The sequence below is a fragment of the Callorhinus ursinus genome, unplaced genomic scaffold (genome assembly GCF_003265705.2).
Source record: "Callorhinus ursinus isolate GAN/ISIS: 27379988/994484 unplaced genomic scaffold, GSC_fseal_2.0 scaffold59, whole genome shotgun sequence".
In the NCBI taxonomy this organism is placed as follows: domain Eukaryota; kingdom Metazoa; phylum Chordata; class Mammalia; order Carnivora; family Otariidae; genus Callorhinus; species Callorhinus ursinus.
Genome location: NW_027397121.1, coordinates 1,890,204 through 1,911,450, shown reverse-complemented (window position 1 = coordinate 1,911,450; position 21,247 = coordinate 1,890,204). Strand labels below are relative to the sequence as shown.

General features: G+C 53.5%; 1 protein-coding gene across 1 annotated transcript in view; it reads left to right on the top strand.

The window, feature by feature from the left end:
- Positions 1-21,247, top strand: part of GLP1R (glucagon like peptide 1 receptor) — a 33,058-nt gene that overhangs the window by 9,538 nt on the left and 2,273 nt on the right. The window contains exons 4-12 of the mRNA XM_025862544.2: positions 7,123-7,241; positions 7,609-7,715; positions 10,951-11,104; positions 11,630-11,789; positions 16,821-16,881; positions 17,344-17,413; positions 17,537-17,625; positions 17,958-18,096; positions 18,973-19,014. Coding sequence (XP_025718329.2) covers positions 7,123-7,241; positions 7,609-7,715; positions 10,951-11,104; positions 11,630-11,789; positions 16,821-16,881; positions 17,344-17,413; positions 17,537-17,625; positions 17,958-18,096; positions 18,973-19,014 — 941 coding nt within the window. The remainder of the gene's footprint in view (positions 1-7,122; positions 7,242-7,608; positions 7,716-10,950; positions 11,105-11,629; positions 11,790-16,820; positions 16,882-17,343; positions 17,414-17,536; positions 17,626-17,957; positions 18,097-18,972; positions 19,015-21,247) is intronic.

The following is a 21,247-nucleotide window of genomic DNA, read 5'->3' as shown; positions in this document are numbered from 1 at the left end:
AGGACATTGGTGGGGTTGTCTCTCCCCAGTGGGCTTCCCTCCTTAGCTCACTCCTGCCTGCAAGGGACACCCTGCACTGGGAAAGGTATGTCGTTGGAATGCAGGGACCTAAGGAGGCTGCAGGCGGGGCTCTGACTGGAGGGGTAGTCAGTATACCCCCACTGCTACCCAACTGTCCCGGACACCAGAGACTTTAACACAAGACAAGCATCCTTGCCTCAAGGAGCTCATAGTCTCAGTAAAGGAGAAAAGACACCCTCATAATAATAATAATAATAATAATAATAATAATAGCTAATATTTATTGACTACCTACTATGTGCCAAGTCTTACCCTAAAAGCAGGGTATTCATTTACTCTTTACAACTACCCCATGGTTATGCTTGTTGTACAGATGAGGCAGTTGAGGCCCCAAAAAGCATAAACCACGTGCTTCAGATGATGTGGTGAATGGTAGAGTCAGGATTTGAACCCAGACTATGCTTTTAACCCCTGTGCCTTGAAGGGGCCTTCAAGCAGAAGCTGGCCCAGAAGCAAGTGTGAGAATGAGGTCACAATGTGGGAAACCAGCAGTCTTCCTGGAAGATGTGGCCCTTTAGTGGAACGTCAGGGCCCCTGGCAGGGTCTGACGTGGGCTTCCCCTCAAAACAAAGGGCTGAGGTCAGAGGAAGCTCAAGCAGGGCTGCTAAGGAGGCTCTTTCCTTCCCAGTCTTCCCAGTATACCCGCCTCCCCCCAAGGTGCTCAAGGGAGAGCCTGGGCTTGGAGAGAGGCACCCGCCTAGTAAGATGCAGAGCAGATCAGCGGCCCCTCCCACAGCACTTCTGTGGCCTGTTGTAAGCACTTTACATCTCTACACTCACTTACTCCTCACAATAATCCCATGAGCAAGGACTCTGATTATGCTCTCATTTTACAGAGGGGCAAACTGAGGCACAGAGATGCCAAGTGCCTTTTCCAAGCTCACAAGCTACAGAGTAGGAGACCCAGGAATCCATTCCAGAGTCTGCTTCGGAATGTGTGAAATTGCTGCATGAGCCTCCCTTGAGTGTACATGCACGCACATGGGTGTGCGTATGTGTATGTTCCTGTGTGGTGTGGCTCTGCGCATGAAGACTGGGGAGTGGCCTGGGTCTGCTGGCTGGGCACGCTCCAGGGGAGGGCAGGGAGCTGCCTGCTCTCTCCCTACAAATGAAAAAGTTGAGTCCCACGATCTAATGGTTCTGCTTGCCGGTGCTCTGAGCAGCTTTGCGAGCCTCAGCAGATGCCCGGGCCTCTTTGTGCCTCCGCTCGCTCACCTGGGCGACGGCATAAAGCCAGGTGATAAGGGTATTAGGAGGATTGCAGGTTCTTGAAAAACAGTTGCTGTTGATTTTTTCCAGCCACCCTACTTATCTGCCCCACCTCCCCAAATCCACAGGCTTTCCCTGCCTCCCAGAGTTTTGGGACTGGCTGCTTGGCCAGCCTGGGCTGGGCCTCTAGACCCCAGGGAGCCAGGCCCCGGACAGGGCCCATCACTCAGCACTAAGCTGCCCCCAGCTCTGCCTGCCCCTTGTGGCTCCATCCATCACCTTTAATTTTATTTGAGCAGGAAATAGGTCCTGGTGGTGCCCGTTTATGAGTGAACACAGTTTTATTGCTTTCTCCATGAAGATACTGGCCAATGCACAGGCCCCCTGCCAGGCTCCACTCTCCCCCCACCCCGACTCACCGAGCTAATTCACTCTCCCTTCTGACACTCAGGATCACCGACTCTGCCTTTCTCTCTCCTCTCCCTGAGTTAGGGCCCAGCAGAGCCACCCACCGTGGGCTCCCACAGCATAATTGCTGTCTCTTGCTTGTCCTGCTGGCCCCCTTGGCAGCGGCTGGCCCCAGGGGCTTCCCTGACCCCCACCAGGGCATGTGGAAGCAGGAAGGGGCAGTGCTGGAGCTTTCTTGGGCTGATCAGGGGAATGGCCTATGGAGAAACTTCACAGTCTGAGTTAGGGATGGGGCGAAGGAACAGGGTGTCATAGACAGGGTCCTGGCGGGAAACACACCCAGCTGGGAATCTGAAGAGAATTTAATGGAGGGGCCACTTACCGAGACGGGGCAGGGTTAGGGGGCCACTAAGGTGTGTAAAACAACCAAGGACTGTAAAAGGGGGAGGCTTTAGCATTCCTAGACCTGAGTGGAGCAGGCATGGCGCTCTGGGGCCTCCATGACAGCCGGAGGTCATGGTGATGGAGAGGCCACCCAGCAGGGCTGTGGCCACAGAGGGGCCCTCCTGCCTTTTACTTGCTCCTCCCACTGGCCAAACCCCTAGAGGGCAGGGAGCCCAAGTGATGCTGTCCACAGGGTTCAGTCTTCCGGGGTGCAGGGCAAGGCAGAGGAAGGTGTGACCAGAGAAAGAATTAAATTTAAAACAATGACCAGACACTCGGGTTAGGTCTGTGTCAGGAGATAGGGGTGCCAATGAGACCTCAGGAGTGTGCTTGTGTGTGCGTTGAGGAGAAGGGGGTGACCCCTCACCATGGGGCTGAAGAGGTCAGCTCAGCGGCCCAGGAAGTGGTGCTGAGGGAGGTCAGAGCCCCCTCTTTTGCCTGGGGTGTGGCATCAGGAAGGCTTCCAGAGAGAGGGGACATCAGCACCAGGTCTGAAAGAACAGGGAGATGGAGAAGTGGGGGGAGAGGGCCTCCACGAAGGGAGGACAGCTGGGCATCACCTGGAGATGGGGCCGGGCCTCGGGCCTCAGAGCCTCACGACATCCCAGGGATGGGACACCAGCCAAACCCTTGACTTCTGAGCCCTCTAATTCAGAATTTGGGATCCCAGAGGGCAGAAACAGATGAGTCAAGGAAGGAACGTGTTCAAAGGAGATGCTTGGCGTTAATAAGACTTTGTGAACCAGAAGGCTTGAGTGGCTGCTGAGAGCCCATTGCCGCCTGAGGGCCATCCAGCAGCCTCGTTTACCCACAAACAGCTGATCTGCTCATTACAAATCATTCCAGTCTCATTAGCTGCACCTCCTCCTGATCTGTACCTGTTTGTTAGTTTAGTTCTCATTATAGGAAAGTCATAAAATGCTTTTAAAATGGCCTATAACTCACAATTCTCAGAAACTGACAGGTGCCTCCCTTGAGTCTTGTCAAGCCCAGGAGCTTTCTGGGTAGGCTGGCAGGCCGGCATTGCCCCAGGGAGACCAGGGCGGAGTTTGGCCCCGGAGGAGTTGTGGCTGAGGTGGTGCCCTGCTCCAGCCCCAACCTCACTGAGAGAGTGCCTTCTGGAGAAATTGGGATGGGGGGCAGCAGGGCTTTCAATGTGACCGTGTCTTGAAGGCCTCCTATGCACCAGGCACTTCCCATGCTTTACCTCCTAATCCTCACACCACAGACCTGGGACGCCATTATGGTTCCCATTTTACAGATGAGGAAACTGAGACCCAGCAAGGTCTTCCCGAGGTCCCATGGCTGGTGGAGGGCAGAACCAGGATTTGAACTTGGGTCTGGGTAGTTCAGAACCTGAGCCCTCGTCCTGCGCCATGATTGACGCACTACCCCTGCCCCCCACCCCAAGCTGATGCCTTCAGTTCCAGCCCTGCCTTTGACCCTCATTCCACCACGGCGGGGAGGGCCTGGGACGTCCCTCTGCAAATCTTAGCTTCCCGGTCTTTCAGCTGGGGCCCAGTAGGCCTTGCTAGCCCCGCTGCTGTTGCCAGGGTGCAGGAGCTAATGGATTCATGAGCAGCTCTCCACAGCCCTGAGAGCCTGCATCCACGTGGAAGGGCGGCTGTTAGCTTGATTACAGACGCCGCTGCAGTTTCCGGGAGGGGAAGTGTTTAATTGGGGGTTTTATTTCCAGCACCAGGGTCTGACTTAATGAAATATCCCCGGGCCTCCTGGCATGCGGCCGGCGGCCTCCTGGTGTTGACAAAACCAGAGCCAAGCCCCTGGCTGTGATTTACCAGTGGTTCCTGGGCCAGATAAAGCTGAGCTGATAAGCAGGGCTGGGCCCGGACCCACCCCGCCTCTAGCCAAGATGGGCATCTGGGGATCATAGGCCTGGCCAAGAATGAGCCCTGGCTTTTAATACTGGCCGCTAATGAAGGATAATTGACAGACACACTCTCATGGGCTCCCTGAGCTTCTCAGGGATGCAGTGATCCCTTGACATGGTGCCAGTAACACATCTGGGCATGTGCCCCTCCCCATCTTCCCAGCTGGCCCTCACAGAGGGCCCAAGAATGGCCCCTATGGGATCACGCTGCCAGGGATCCACACTGACCAGAGGGTCAGCTGGGAGGACGCTGGAAGTGTTAGCAAACCCAAGCCCAGAAGAAGGGCAGAGAAATGGCACACGGCCACTGTTGACTGTTAGCAGTGAGTTTGGCTGCTAACTTTTGACCTCTGAAGGCAAAGAGCTGGGGGTCCGGACCCTGACTCTGCTACTTCCTGGCTGGATGAACTTGGGCAAGTCACCTGGCCATTCAGAGGCTCAGTTTCTTCATCCATAAAATGAGATTAACTGTGCCTTCCTTGTAATGTGGTTGTGATGTTCAAAGGTGTCAGGCATGCAGCAGGTGTTAAGAAACTGATGTTGTCAGTGTGTAGCTTGCGGAGAGGCTGTATAAGGGGCATGTGGGGGAGGGAATAGCAATTGTGGGTGCACCTGTGTTAGCTGTGATATTATTAGGGTATTATCAGGGTCACCCTGCTGTGGGCTAAGGCCTAGATAAATGGGCAGTTAGGTGATTTGTGCCCCAGTGCCATGTCCTCTCCCTTCCCCTGGACCCTCTGCCTCCTCTCTCTGCCCTTGCTGTCATCAGAATGGGCTGTCAGTGAGGGCTCTGACATCAGTCTCACTCCCTATGGGGTCAGCTCAGATCCCCATCACTGCTCTGAGGTTATCCCACCACTGAAGACTGGCTTGGCCTCATTTCAGAAGATTCGGCCCCTGGTGAAGAATTCCAGGCATCCACGCAGCAGAGGAGAATGGCATTGGGGGCCTGAGAGGAGCCCTTCCAGTTGCCTCCCCTTCTCTGCCTTTGTCTTGGGCTGATTTTGTTCAGAAACAAACTTGAGGGGCACTGGGACTCGGCTCTTCCCACTGCCGGAAGTCCCGCCATTTGATTTTCAGGTTTTTGTTTCTCTTCCAGGTAAAGTCTCTTAGAATGCAGGTTTTTCTAGAAGCAATGATGCTGCAAGGTGATTTACCCTACCATATTTCCAGATACCTCTTTCTCTTGAAGAGGGCCTTGGTTCAGGGCTTGTTTATGAAAGAGTGGGAGAAAGGAGAAGAGTGAACAGGGAGGACGCACTGGGCGACTGGGGGTCGGTGGTAAGGAAGGACGAGGGTCTGACTGACAGGCCCTGCAGGTGTCTGACACATGCCCACGGTGGGCAGACCGGTGGTTTGTGAACTGTAAGACAGACCCCCGGTCTAGATGGCTGCGTCCCTGCTGGGCCCTTTCGGGGGTCGCCGGGCTCCCGTCATGCTCCCATCATGCTCCCGTCATGCCCCCGTCATGCTCCCGTCATGCTCCCGTCATGCTCCCATCATGCTCCCGTCATGCACACATGCGAATGAGTCTCTTCCCACACACAGTTCTTACTGCTACCCCTCCACCTGGAAACTTCTGACTAGGGCCTCCGACGCTTCTCCATTCTCTCTTCCTCCCTCCCACTGCACCTTCATCCCAGAGCTGGTCCTTAAAATCTTCTAGTCCTTTAGAATTTTAAAATCTTTTAAATTTCATCCTGGCTCATTTCCCTATTTGATCTCCCTGGGCTAACCTAACCCTGTTTTGACCCTGGTTTCCTGGTCCTGGGGTCAGACTTACATTCTCCTCCAGAGAGGTAATGAGGCATTTCCTCCCAGACACGGGTAAGCCCCTCATTCCCTCTCATGACCTCACAGTGAACCGGGGGCCCCAGGCCACCCACCTCCCCGGGTAGGGGGTAGTGGGGCAAGGCAGACTTGATGTAAATGGGCATAGAGAACACCCTACCCCCAGCTCTGTTAGGCCTGTGTTTGAGCTCTCTTAGTTTGCATTCATGCTATTACTTTCTGAGGACTGTTTTTTCTGTGAGAATCTTCATTCCCTGAAGCCTGGAACTGTGCTTCCTCCTTCAGACTGGGAGCTCTCTGAGGACAGGGGCTGGATCTCTCCCGCCTCTCAGACCAGGAGGTCTCCAAGGGCAGTCTGGATCCCCAACATCCCCATGGAAGGGAGGAGCTGGGTCTTCCCCCTTTGAATGGAGGGTCTCCAAGGGCTGTGCCTCTATCATCAACATTGTATTCTCTTTAGATCAGGCCATCTTTGAGGATAAGACTATGTCATTTCCATCAGATTAGGACTTCCTAAAGGCAGGGCTGTGTCTCCCCTCAGACTGGGGCTCCCTGAGGCAGGGCTGTGTCTCCCCCTCAGACTGGGGCTCCCTGAGGGCAGGGCTGTGTCTCCCCCTCAGACTAGGGCTCCCTGAAGCAGGGCTGTGTCTCCCCCTCAGACTGGGCTCCCTGAGGGCAGTGCTGTGTCTCTTCCTTCCTCTCAGGAGCTCTGTACCCACCTGTTCCAGGGTCTGTCCTGTCTGTGGAGTGTTGGAGGGAGGCAGGGCCTGAGTCCTGAAAATCAGAAGTCACAGTGGGTGTCTGTGGAGTTGTCAGGTGGTGAGCGCCAGACCTTGTCAGCAGTGTGATTTGAGGCTAGAAGCAGGCCATGGAAATGGGCTAGAGTTGTCTCATCTCAAAAACATGGCTTCATCAGACTGCATCCCAGGGTGGCCAAGAGGAAAGGCTGAAGGTGGGGCTGGGTGGCCCTTAGTGACTGCCTTTCCTGTCCTGGGCCACATGGGCACATGGCAAGAGAGGAGGGCCTGTGTGAGTGTGGGTGTGTGTGTGTGTGTGTGTGTGTGAGTGTGTGTGTGTATGTGTGTGTGTGTGTGTGTGTGTGTGTGAGTGTGTGTGTGAGTGTGTGTGTGTATGTGTGTGAGTGTGTGTGTGTGTGTGTGTGTGTGTGTGTGTGTGTAAGAGGTGTTGCTAACTCCTGAAGGTCAGCCCTGGCGGAGCAGGAGTGGCCCCCAGGATGGGGAGGAATGAGGGGCCTGTGGCGTCGGGCCAAGTCGCAGCCCCTGCGTCTCTCCGCCCAGTGCTGCAGGGCCGTGTGTATCGATTCTGCACAGCTGAGGGCCTGTGGCTGCGCCAGGAGAACTCCAGCTCAGCCTGGAGGAACCTGTCAGAGTGCGAGGAGTCCAAGCGAGGGGAGAGAGTGAGTTGAAGATGGGGCTCTGAGGCGGCAAGGGGCAGCAGGGTCCCGGCATCAGTGGAGCAGGGACCCTGGGCATCTGGTGGGCTGGTCTGCGGCCATCTGGTCTATGCCCCTGCCTCTGGGAGCTCTGCACACCATGCTTGCTGGGCAGAGGTGATGTGTGTTTGCCCCACTGGCCTCGGGACAAGGCCCTAGACATCCAAGGACCATGGCCATAGGTTATTTTCCTTCTTAGTTCTGGGGTCCCCGGTGCAGCCTGACTCGGGGCTCCGCCTCTGTCCCTGTCCCCTGGGAAAGGGGAAGGAAGGATGTGGGAGAGGAGGGCGTGGGCTGCCTCATGTGCACGGTATCCCTCATGTGCACACAGCACTCCCCAGAGGAACAACTTCTGTCCTTTTCCATCATCTACACGGTGGGCTACACGCTATCCTTCTCCGCTCTGGTCATCGCCTCGGCCATCCTCCTGAGCTTCAGGTAAGAAGTGGGGGTCCTGGAGGGGCTGCTTCATCCCAGCTCCCCGCTCTGTCCCCAGTAGATGAGGGAGCACCAAACTAGAGTGACGGTGCTACAGGTTCTTCTCTTAAGAGATCTTTGGAGAGGCTGTTCCCTCCCCACATACAAGGCTGAAAACACAGGATAAGACACTGTGTACTTGGTCTAATCTCTACTCTGTAAAAGCATGCCAAGAATACTGCAGAAAAGAAAGACAAATACCACACAAGAAATACACAAGGCACACATCCCCAAACCATAGTAGTGGGTGTAGGATTAGGGGACGTCCTCTCTAGGGAGCATGCGAAACTTAAGCAGGAATTCCTTATGATTTTAGATAAGATCTCAAGGATTTAAAGATTCTGCCCACTTTGGAGCTTATCAGCGCCATGGAAAAGGTCTTCCTACGTCTAACCTCGAGACATTCCTTCCAGAGGCCCATGTTCTTTCCACTCCCTCCGCACTTGGTGGGGGTGGATGTGGGGAGGGGGCGTGGGAGGGACAGCTGGGTTCAAGGTCGGGAGGGATTCTGAGTGCAGGGACCTCAGGCTACCAGCCAGCAAAACAGGACAGGCTTCATTCCTCCTGCTGCCCCCATGGCACCTGGCACAGTGAGTGCTGGGCACACAGTCAGTGCTTAATAAATGCATTCACTCAGTGAATATTCCCCCCTTGTATTATGAAGTATTTCAGAGATCTGAAAATACAGTGGCTGATACTGAGCACTCATGCACTCAATACCCAGCACAGTCACGCTGCCCTGGGGGGCCCTCCCTGCCACTGCCCGCCACCCCCAACCAGAGGGAACCCCCAAAGGGGCTACTTATAATCTCCATGCATCTCTATACTTTGCCACATTTGTAGTATCTATAAAAATATGTAGCTGCAGGTCTTGCATATTTTTAATGGCATGTTATACATCTCCTTTCGCAATGTTATTTTTGGCGTGGCATGTTTTTGTGAGATTCATTTATGTTGATACAGGTAGTTCTGTTTCATTTATTTTAACTGTCACTCCGTTGTATAACATGTTACAATTTATTTGTTGTCACTTCAATGGGTACTTGAGGTTTCCCTTTTTTTTTTCTTCTCTGAATTACAAACCTGGCTACAAGAAACATTCTTACTTATGACCCCTTGTGCATTTCTCCAGGGGCACATACCTCTGAGTAGAATTGCCTGCTCTGAACACCATGTGCTTTTGTTAATTTATTAGGTGGAGTTGCTCTCCAAAGTGGTCATACCAGTTTGCCCTCTTACCAGTAATAGATGAGAATTCCCTTTGCTTAACATCCTCACCAATATTTACTATTTTCACCTAATTGTTGCTAATCTGAAGTGTGTGAAGTATCTTTAATTTGCATAGCCCAGATTCCTAGAGAGATTAAGCATTTGTGTATGTTTCATTTTGTGAATCACTTATTCCCCTCCTTTGCTTACTTTTTTATTGGTTCATTTGGCTTCTTCTTTATTATTTTGGCCTTTGATTACATATTCTTGGTCCTAATCCAGGGTATATCCTCTCTTAATCTGTGCTTTATTTTTTCACTCACTTAATGGTGTCTTTTATACATGGAAGTCCTTAATTTTAATGAAAGGGAACATATCAGTGTATTCATTTTTACTGATAAAATTTATCAGTAAATGTTATTAATTGATAAAGATAGATTTTGCCAATTGATTAAAAAGAACTATCAATTTTTTCCCCAAAGACCAAGTTCCTTTATGGTCTTGTTTAAGAAATCTTTATTTATGCTGGGGTCATAAGTTTTGCGCATTCATTCTGGTTCTTTAATCCACCTGAAATTTATTATTGTCGATGGCGAAATTAAGAGATTTAATTTTATTGTTTCCATATATACGTCGAGTTAATTGCTTCAGTACCATTTATGATAGCTCATCCTTTCCCCCTTAGGTTTAGGGTGCTTAATCTGCCATGCAGCAAGAGTTGTCTTTGCCTGGGTTGGTTTCTGTCATCTGTATTCTTGCCCATTGGTCTATTTATCTGTCCAGTTGTCAATACCAAGGGGCCTTAACTACTGTAAATTCATTGACAATCTCGGTTCTCTTATAGTAAAGGCCCTTACTCTGTGGTTCTTTAGGAGTGTCTGGAGTGTTCTTAGCCCTTGGTTCTTTACATGTTTTGAGAGTTCCAGGAAAACAAAAAACCAACCCTGTTGGAATTTTTAGTATAGCTATATTGAATTTATCAATTACGGTGGCAAGAATTGCCACTTTCAAAATAGTGAGTCTTTCTATCCATGAATGTGGGGTTTTGTCTTCTCTAGCAATTTTAAGCAAGTTTTATTATATTCTCCGTATAGATCTTGCCCATCTTCTGTTAGACTTTTTTCCATGTAGCCAATTAAAAAAATTATAAGTGAATTTTTAGAATTTACTTTTTAATTATTGCTGCTGTATATAAGCACACATCAGTAATATTGCTAGATGAACTCTCCTATCAATTCTAATAATTTGTGTGTAGATTATCTTGGATTCTCTATGAAGATACTCTCGCCTCTACGAATAATGACAATTTTGTTCCTTTATGTCCATTTCTTATTCATTTTTCCCTTGCACTCTTCCAGCGGCCAGGATCTGTACTACGATGTTGAATAGGTAAATAGCTTTGTAAGGCTAGGCAATCCTTATTTTCCTGATTTTGAAGGCAATGCTTATAAAATATCTCAGTTAAGAATGATGTTTGCTCCCGGTGTGGGTAGATAGCCCTTATCAGAAATGCCCTTGTATTTGCAGTTGGCTATGCGTTTTTACCTGAAAGGATATTGAAATTGTGTCTAATATTAATTTTCTGAATTCCTACCATGTGCTTCACGCTTGTCTGCCTCTGTAAGGCAACCTCAAGGCATGTGAGAGGTAGGTCCTTCCCTCAGGAAGTAAAGCTAAGTCTCCACTGGGGAAAGTGGTCCTCACACAGGAATCACTTAGCTTACACATGACTCTGCAGAAAAGCCGATGCCGTAGAGGGAAGGATAGTGTGGATGGACGGTGTCCGTGACCACACACCTGAAAAGACCTACATACTGGACCCAGGGAATTTGGGGGGTTGTGAGGAAGAAGGGCATTTTCAGAGGAAGAAAAGACACAGTCCCAGAGGCAGAAACATGCCTGAGGGGTCCATCAGCTTGAGAACTGAGGCTTGCGGAGCAGACCCGTTGGCCATCTTGCCAGAAAGGAGTCCTGCTTTCTCCCACAGACACCTGTACTGTACCCGGAACTACATCCACCTGAACCTGTTCGCATCCTTCATCCTGCGAGCATTGTCCGTCTTCATCAGGGACGCGGTCCTCAAGTGGATGTACAGCACGGCCCCCCAGCAGCACCAGTGGGATGGGCTCCTCTCCTACCAGGTGTGTGACGTGTTCAGGAAGGGGCCTGGAGAGGGATGCATAGTCAGTGAAGGCCAGCCTCTCCCCACCCACCAAGGCCTGGCACAAAGAAAAGGCAAGAGCTGCTCCGCCTGGTCCTCAGGGAGCCCCCAGTCCGATGGGAGAGGCAGTCCACCCTGGGGAGCCCCCAGGCTAAGGAGGTGGACGCTCTCCCTGCCCCTAAGGAGTGGACTTTGGAAACGGACCCAGGCTTGACTACCAGCTCTGCTACTTACTAGCTGTAGAGTTTGGGGCAAGTCACTTAAGTTCTCTGCACCTCAGTTTTCTCACCTGTAATGGGGATCATATTAGCTTCTCCCACCCACGATAGTGATTCAGTGAGCTAGAGCAGATCAAGGTCTTGGCACTGGCCCTGGCAAGAAAGCATTAGCTCTCTCCTCCTCCATTCAAGGTGGTAGGGTAGCAGCTGGGGCAGGATGGGGAGGGGGGTCAAGAGAGGCAGGGGGCAGAGCTGTTGTCCCCTGGGGACCCTTCCTCTGCCCCCAGGATTCTCTGGGCTGCCGCCTGGTGTTCCTGCTCATGCAGTACTGCGTGGCAGCCAATTACTACTGGCTCCTGGTGGAGGGCGTGTACCTGTACACGCTGTTGGCCTTCTCTGTCTTCTCCGAGCAGCGCATCTTCAGGCTCTATCTGAGCATAGGCTGGGGTAAGGCCCACTGCCATTCGGCTCACGCGCCCCTCTGCCCCAACCTGTGGCTTGGGAGGTGGGAGACCCTGACCTCTCTCGGAACTACTGCCTTCAGCCTACCCCCAGGAAGCCAGCTTGGGACTCAGAACACGCTGCTGGGCCAACAGGCCCGGCCCACTGGATAACTCTCTCCTGGGCATAGGACTCTCTGCAGGGTGCTGTGGTTACCCTCCCCTCCCTGCATAGCCCTAACCACTTAATGGAAGCAGAGGCCTCCACCCTATCTGGCCAGGTACACCACACGCACCATTGGCGGCCACGGCACTGTCCTCAAATACTTCTACTTCTGAGACCCCTAGGGATGGAACCCCGCACCCAGTCCTTGATACCCAGGCCCTGAGGGAAATGGGGAGTCCTGGGCCTCAGGGTAGGGTGTCTGGAGGTGAGCGCTGAGGGGCTGTGGCTCTGTCACCCGATGATGAAGAGGAGGGCTCAGAGGAGCCTGGCGGGGCAGGGCTGGTCAGCCAGAAGCCCGCTGAGGAAAGGGTGGACCGCGGATGTGCCTGGAGCCCAGCTGGAAATGTTCTAGCCAAAAAAGTTTGCAGAGAACCATTGTGTCTTTTTTTTTGCTGGAACATTTCTGGTTGTGCTTCTGCCTCTCGCCGCGTGGGATTCTGATGAGAACAGGGGCTGATACCCCCCCCCACCGGCAGTCCCCCAGCCCCCACCCCACGACAGGGAAAACAGATGCAACAGTGCTTACTCTGGAGGGGCCCACGGGAGCCCCCCTGGGACGGAGCCAGAGAACCCTGCCCTCTGGACCTTTCCAAACTGCCTGTGTCCCTGTCCCCACCACAGGACCCTGCCCCCCACCTTGGGCTTGCCATTCATTCCTTCATTCCCTACAGTCGTTCCGTCCTTCGGCGGCTCAGGCTCTGACCAAGGCCACCCCGGCTTCCGGGCACTTACCGCCTCAGTCAAGGCCACGTGACGTCCCCCTCTCATGCTGGTTCCTGCCCCTGAGCCTTTGCAAGGCTGTCCCCCATCCAGTCCGCCTCCTCAGGAAGCACAGGTTGTCTGGCCCTCTCAGCCTCCCTGTCCTCCCCTACATTCCTTTCTGCTGCTATCCCCCGTTCACTTGGCTCTCTATGGCCCCACTGTAGAAGGGGGCCTCTAAAGGGGGCCTCATCAGTATCTTGAAGGCACCAAGGCCCAGAGAGGGCAGACCCTTATAGGCAGAGCAAGCACTGGAAACAGGCCTCCTGACTCCCAGGCCCTGGGCCCCTGCTGCCCGTCATGGAAAGTTCTCTGTCCTGTGCTGTCTCTGTAGTCCCCTGAAGGCCCAGCTGAGCAAGCTCAGGCCTCTGCGCAGGTGGGCAGGTGGCCTGGCCTCTGTGTCCCACTCCCTGCTTCCACCCTTCCCTCCTCCTCCCACGGGCCCCACCCCTCCCTGCTCTGCCTTCCTCCCCTCCCAGGCTAGGGCAGTCACCCAGGCAGGGGGCAGCTGGAGAGCCCTGCCGCTAACTGAGGGTGGGTGGGGTTAGCTCCTTGAGAGGAGCTCTGGGAAGTCTGTCCTTAGGGTGGGGGATCGTGTCTGTCCATTCTGGGAAACAGCATCAGCAGGGTTAGTTCCTGTCTCCATGGCGACCCGAGGGCAGGAACAATCAGAGGGACAGTGTGATGTGTGCAGAGGAGCGGGGGTGGTTGGTGGAGGCTTGGTAGGGACACATGGCGTCCTAGAGGTTTCTGAATGGGAAATGGGGGAGGAGTGCCCATCCTTTCCCACCACCCCATGCCGCGGCTCAGGGCTCAAGGTCAGTGGGGGCACTGGGGTAGGCCTGGGGGACCCTCCTTTCCCCTGAGAACACCCTTATCTTGAGGAATTGGGATGGGGAGGTACAGAGAGAGACAGAGGGGCAAGGACAGAGGACAGAGAGCCAGATCCACAAAGAGCTCAGCTGTGGGGCCAGGAGACCTAGCCCACGCTGGGGTGCTTAGAAACAACTTTTAGCTTCACATGTGAGCAGAAGAATCAAAATGAAAACTCTGACACAGTTGGGGAGTCCCCAAATGACACGTCAGCTTCCACAGCCATCTGCCAGCAGCAGGGTACCCCCATAACCTACCACAAAGAGGCTGCCGGGGCCGGGGGTGGGGGCAAGTGATGGACAAGGGAATCCTTACTTCTCAGGGCCAGTTCTGTGTGACTTAATTTGGGCTTTTTTTTTTTTCTCCAGCCTGTCTTGTTGACTTTCTAAGCAGCCAGCAGGAAGTATGTCACGTTCGCATGTGGCAGAGCCCTCGTGCCTGCATTTTTAAAAGGGCTTTGTTAAGGAGAGGCTGATGAATGAATGAAGTTCACAGGGTCTTGTTGATAACATGAGTGAACTCCCCAGTCCTTGAGTGGGGTCTCAGGGAGAAAGGACGCAGGTGGCTGGGGATGCCCAAGAAGGAGGTTTCCATGGGTGTGCGTGGCTCAGGGAATTAGCAGGTTCTTGCCTGGAGAGTTTCCCTTCTCTCATCGATATATTGATCCACTCATTCCTTCCTTCCATCCTCTCGGAGTATCTTCTATGTGGCAAGCTCTGTGCTATGTCCTGAGGCCTTTGGAAGCCACCTGTCCCTTGTGCAGTCTCATGAAGGCCTGTTACTAAAGCATTATGGATGCTCAGAGGTCTGGCTTGTGTGAAAATAAGTGGCCAAGGAGAAAGACATCCAATGAAGAATGCTGGTCAGCTGCTCTTCTTCCTCCATCCCCTGTCTGCACTGTAGTTCTAGGCATACCAGCTACTCAGGAGCTGCTCTTGAGGACATGGATCATGGTGACAGGAAAGCCTATGAAGTGGGCTCCACCCTGGAAACGTGCTCTTGGGGGAGACCCCCCTAAAGCCACACATGCATATGCACGGAGCCCCCCACCACACACTCACATCTGTGTCCATACACCTTGATACGCACACTCTTACCTATCTCCCACCCTGGGAGAGGCACCCCCTAGGGACAGGTGTGGGGAGTTGGTGCAGAAAGCCACTGAAGGTGGTTGGCATGGGCGTGGGAGGGCAGCCCTGCGTTCTAGTCCCACCTGTGCCCTCCTGAGCTCCTGGTTCATCTCCATCTGTTGTGAGGATGGGCAGTCCATTTGAAGTCGGCAAACGTATTGAGCCCTCAGGGTGAGCCAAGCACCGAAGCTGAGTGAGGCTCTCCCCTGAAGGAGCTGGAAACCAGGAGAATGAGTTCTCTACTGCTGCGGACAGAAGACCCCACAACTTAGCTGCTGAAAGCAGCCATTCTTCTTATTTTTTTTTTATTTTTATTTGCATTTATTCTGCAGAATTTACTCCCGGGCCATAAGTTTTTGTTTCTTCAGTTTCTTCTGGGATATCTTTTTCTTCTGTGCAACCTCCTCTTCTGGTTTAGGAACAATCTGCTCTTTTTCAGTAAGGATCATCTCGTGGCAGGGAGAGCTCATGTATGGGTTAATCTGACCATGAGCCCTGTACGTTCTACGCCGCATCTTGGGGGCTTTGTTCACCTGGATGTGCTCAATGACCAGAGAATCAACATCTAAACCCTTAAGTTCAGCATTACTCTCTGCATTTTTAAGCATGTGCAGTAAAAATTCAGCACTCTTCTTGGGCCACCGACCCTGTGTCCAGCCCCACTGTTTGGCCTGGGCACACCTACCAACGCCACCATTGTAGCGATGGAATGGCACACACTGCTTCTGTAAAGTGACGTCCTTCAGATACTTGGTGGCTTTTCGGATATGCATACCCTTGATGGCCTGGGCAGTTTCACGTGTGTTCTTAAAGTGAACACGAAGATTTGAACCTCTTGATTTACATGATTTCGTAGGGTTTTCTGGGTCAAGCGAATAGCGAACCATTTTCAGAGGTCACCTCGGGCCGCTTAGGGGGAAGAGCAGCCATTCTTATTGAAGTTTCTGTGGGCGCGAATCTGGGTTCAATTGAGCTGCATGCCTCTGGCTCAAAGTCTCTAACAGGGATGCAGTTAAGCCTTCGCCCCGGGCTGTTGTCAACCCAAGTCTTCCCTGGGGTTGGAGAATCCCTTGCAAACTCACTTGCAAGGCTGTCAGGAAGTGCAGGTCTTGCTGCCTGTTGGCTGGAGGCCTCCATTCCTCACCACAGGGGCCTCCATGGGCTGTCTGAGCGCCCTTATGACCTGGCAAATGGTGTCCCCCAGAGCAAGCGATCGGATTGAGAGAGAGAGAGCCCAAGGCAAGCCTTGTATAACCTTTTAAGACAGTCTTTGATAACCTAATCTCAGAAGTGACATACTGTCACTTCTGTATACATTTTCAGTCACACAGACTAATCCTGACACAGCATAGGCTACACCACGGTGTGAAAACCGGGAGGTGGGGGCCACTGGGGGCCTTTCTAGAGGCTGCCTGACACACCTGTTGAGTCTCAGCCGAGTGTAGAGTGGAGCTGTTGTGACCGTGGGCCACTGTGTGGTTAGTTGGGCTGTTGGCATCAAAGTCAGGGCCCCTACCTCCCCTCCAGGCTTCTGCCCAGCCACCTGCAGTGTGTGCAGGTTGGGCACCGGTGGCTGGAGGGGCTTCTGGTGCCTGAAGGAGTTGATCGAGATGGGCATGTGGGCCGCGGCAGGGGGAGAAGGGCAGCAGAGGGTTGGCCTGTCCCCACCTCATCCAGCATGTTCTCCCCACTCCATGGCCTGGTCCCTCTGTTACCTGGGTGTCTGCATCCTCATGCCTCAGCCAGGACTTGGGGGTGAGCTCCAACAGTGTGCCTGGGAGGAGGGGACTGCGGAGGACAGATACAGCCAGAACGTGGTAGGATCCTCTCTCGGAGGAAGAGTCCGGGGAGCGGGATGGGGGGTCAGTGTTGGTGCTGCCTCCACTCTCCCATGCTCCCAGACCAGCCTAGTTCCACACGTGCTAGGAAGTGGTTTTGTGGTAAAGGCAAGGGGAGGGGCCTGGGGAAGGAGAGTCCTCTGGGTGTGCCTGGTGCTGGCTCGGGCCTGCCAGCCCCTCTCCCCTCTCTCTCTGTCCCTCTCTCCTCTCAGGTGTTCCCCTGCTGTTTGTTATCCCTTGGGGCATTGTCAAGCACCTCTATGAGGATGAGGGGTGAGTGTCTTGCTCCTGGGTCCCCATCCTCAGACCTCATGGGATTCCTTGACTCCTGGGGTGTGTCGCTACGACCCATTGGGAGGATAAACCAAGGGACCAGGAGCTTAATTTGTCAATTTAGTTTTCTAGTCCCCCTTCCCTACTCCTCCCCAGGACTGTGTGATGACAGACAGTGCTCGGTCCATGGGGTCTGTAGTGGTTTTTCTGTAATAACCATGAAATGCTTCTGCTATTTTGTGTATGTTGCTAGGCACACATGACTGCTCGTAGGTTCCTGAAGGGGCCGTGTGTATCTCTCTGTGTGACCATGTATTTAGGACTCTGGGTGTGTGTGTGTGTCTTGAAGGACTCTGCATGCGTCTGTGGGACTAGTTGTTGGGTAGCTCATAGTGGCCGTGTTTGTGTGCCCCTGGGCCTGCACTGTGAGCTGGGGCTTTGTGTGTCTCCCTTCCTCTTCAGCTGCTGGACCAGGAACTCCAACATGAATTACTGGCTCATTATCCGGCTGCCCATTCTCTTTGCCATTGGGGTGAGTGATAGTGTGGGGGCAGGGTTGGCTGTTCTGGTGGGGCCCGGAGTTGCTGCGGGGAGGCCTGGAGACCATGGGTGTTTCGAGAGGAACTCCAGCCACCCTCTCCCCTCTGCCCCCCAGGTGAACTTCCTCATCTTTATCCGGGTCATCTGCATTGTGGTGTCCAAACTCAAAGCCAATCTCATGTGCAAGACAGACATCAAGTGCAGGTGATGTGCCTGAGCTGGCTCTGTTGGACGCCCTCAGCCCTTGCTTCCAGAAGGGACAGAGAGATCCTGGGGTGCTGAGCTTGGAGCCCCACATGACCTTCTTCTCCCACCTGGCCCACCCTGGGACCCTAAGCCTTGTCCTTAGCCCTGGACCTGGGGCAGCTCCTGGGCTTCTGGGGGTCTTGACCTCTACTTCCCCCCTGCCAGGCAGCCCAGCCCATGGTATTTGGGGTGGGAAGGGGCTGTCACCCCTAGATGTGGGGTTGGGACACAGAAAGGGGAGAAGAGTCCACTGGGAGAGATCCAGAACAATGTCTTCACCTCACCCCCAGGCTTGCCAAGTCCACACTGACGCTCATTCCCCTTCTGGGGACCCACGAGGTCATCTTTGCCTTTGTGATGGATGAACATGCCCGGGGGACACTGCGCTTCATCAAGCTGTTCACAGAGCTCTCCTTCACCTCCTTCCAGGTGAACTCATGGTCGGGGCTCCTCACTTGCCAAGTCGCAGAGTGGGAGTGGGGCAGAGACCAGCCTGTACCATACAGATGGGCACCCTGGGGCCTGGGGAGAAAAAGGGCTGTGCCCAGGGTTCCATGGCTGCAGCAGAGCTAGGACTAGAATCAGCATCCAGTAGCCCCCACGTGGGAAAGAAGCCTTCCCAGAGGTAGCCTGGCTTCACAGTGGCCATCTACTGGGCTGCTGCTCGGCGGCAGACACCCTGCCAGGGGCTTTGCACACATTGTGCATTTTTATCCTCACAGTATCCCAGGAGCTGTGCAGGATCACCCGATTTTACAGAGGAAGAAACTGAAGCTCGGAGATGTGAAAACAAAATGTGCTTGGTCACATGGTTTCCAAAGCCAAGAATTCATCCTCTCCACTAGTATTAGATGAGGCCGAGGGTGTAGATGTATGAGAGCCTGGTCCCAGCACCTCAGGAGGCCTGTGGGAGGACCACATGAATGTAGGCCCATGCACGTGCACTTCACATATGTACGCACACACACACACACACACACAGAGATCACAGTTCTGGAGCACTGAGTATGCTGAGTGAGCAGACGGAGCCATGGTGGGGAAGATGGCCCATGATCAGAGGACTTTCTAGGGTCAGACCTCCTCAAGGAGAGGGCGCTAGAAGAGCTTCTGCAGTATCTAAGCAAGGGGTCTTCTTGTTTCTCCAGAAAGGAAAGGAGAAGGAACCTACCACTCTGGCTCTGGGCCTGCCTGGGCTGCCCAGTCTGAGGAGGTGGATGTTGGGGCTGGAGCCCCAAGGAGTTTAGGGTCTCCCTGCAGGGCACCTCCCTCCCGCTTCCTCCCTGCTGACATGACTCTTGTTTCCAGGGGCTGATGGTCGCCATCTTGTACTGCTTTGTCAACAATGAGGTAAGGCCTAAGGGGGACAGTGGGGACACTTATGGGCTGCTACTATGCTTATGGGCTGTTCTAGAGTTGTCAATGGGGACTCCCATCCATCTTTTCAGCTGAAACCCCAAACACATCCCACTAGGCCCCAGAGCTGAGGAGACATCTTGTCCATGAGTTGTATTCTGTGCATGGCTCTCTCTCTCTCTTTCACACCCACACCCACATATGCAGGCATACCTTAATGGATGTGAACTTGGGGAAGACCCAGCCTTGTGTAAAGGGGGTCCCGAGTGAATAGGTGGTGGTTAAAAGATGATTCAGGAGCAGACGTACCCAAGTCACGTACTGGGGCTTTAATAATCACTATCTTATTTAATCGTCACTGCTTCCTCCCTCCCCCATCAAAAAAAAAAATCCCTGCTAAAATTATGGTTTTAATATTGCCACTTTTCACACATGAGATCATTGGAGATCAGAGAGAATAGGAAGCACGCCCCAGGTTCGGCCTGGGGGTGGCAGAGCTGGGATTGGGATGCACTCTAACAGAGAGAGGAAAGTACCCACTCTGTGTGTGCAGGGGAGAGCCCCGCGCACCATGGCAAAGGGCTGTGTTCCTCCGGGAGCTTTCTGCTTGCTGGAGTGGAAGAAGGGGGCTGCTGCTGACCCCCACACCCTCTCCTGCAGACCCTCCTGGACCATAGCCCTCACTTCTCTGAGACCGTCAGCCCCTGGCAGGAGGGGGTACCTGTGCCTATGGTGCCTGGGGAAAGCCCCTTCCACCCAGGTACCCAGTTGGATCTGGCGCAGATCAGGAGCAGCCCCACTCCATCAAACTGGATGCCACAAACACCACAGTGCCACCGCCCCTTCCTTCCAGGGGGGAAAAAGATAATAGTACTAGATGTGGCACCGGGGTCTTCTGGGGAAGAAGCCACAAGAGGGTTAACCCCGGCAGGGAAGAGAGTGCGGGAAATCTCCCGTTCCAGAGCCTGAGGGGCAAACTGATGACTCTCTTAACTCTACTCAGGCCCAGGTGAGAGTTTAAATCCGTGAGGCTGGGGCTCAGATGGCCCGTGGACACGGCTCCCTGAAGAGCTGGTGCTCTTGGTGTGGCTTCTGTCACTGAGTCTGATATCCCAGAGTTCAGAGATCTCAAGAGTCCGCATTCATACACTAGTTTTACTTGTGCTCTGGGTGTAGGGGATGTGGGGGTGGCAGTCGGTGGGGACCTTGGTATTTCAGGGAGCCATGAGATGGCTCAAAGAGCAATGTGATGCCATGGGAAAGATGTGGGACGTGGGCTTTGGCATCAGGGCTCTGCTCCCATCTGGGCCCCATCGCTTAATGAGCTGTGTGGCTTTGGGCAAGTCACATGCCCACAGTCTGAAACCTGTTTCCTCTTCTGCAAAGTGGAGTTAATGATGCTCAGAGCACATGGAGCTCTAAAAGGGCGGGAAACCCTTCCTGAGTGTTTACTATGTATAAGGGGCTCACATGTTTTATTAAATGCAATCTATGTAGCAGGTGTTGTCATCATTTTACAGGTGAGAAAATTAAGCCTTGGCAAAATGAAATGAATAGCCCCAATTCAGCAGCTAGAAGGTGGTTAAGCTGGTGGATGGGGAGGTGTCTCCAGTAATGGCTCAGGGCTGCAGGGGCTGGGAAAGGGAGGCAGTGAGTGGCCCATAGATGCGTTCTGGCCCTTTCTATGGGCCGGTCTCAGAGGGCCAACCAGGCTCCGTGTGGGGTGGGCCGGGGAAGGAGAGGGGGCCGGTGTAGAGCATACTCACGGGGCCTTGTCCTACAGGCCCTTGATCCATGGGAGGCAGCATGATGTGCCAGCCTACTTCTTCCCCACATCCGAGCCCTCACAAAGAACTTCCTAAAAACCTGAAGAAAATGTTGAGATACGAGCTCTGCAGGGGGGGCATTCCCCTCAGGAATGGTTCTCAGCTGGAGGGGTGAGGTGCTACCTGGCCCTAAGCTCTGCTGCTTTATTTTCCAGGGACGGGGGCAGGGTGGTGGGTGTCCCTGTGCGGGCTAGAGAGAGTGAGGCTCCCTTCTGTGCACTTCTGCCACTTTTCACCTTCTCGGTTCCTCGCTGTTCCTGTTCCCCACTTCTCCCTCCTGTTCCCCCAAACCATGCCAACACACACGAGTGCAAGGCCTCCCCACCACTTCTGTGGAGAGTTTCCCGGACCCTGACTGAGTCTCCTCCCAACTCTCTTCCTCAAAGCCCATCACCCATCAC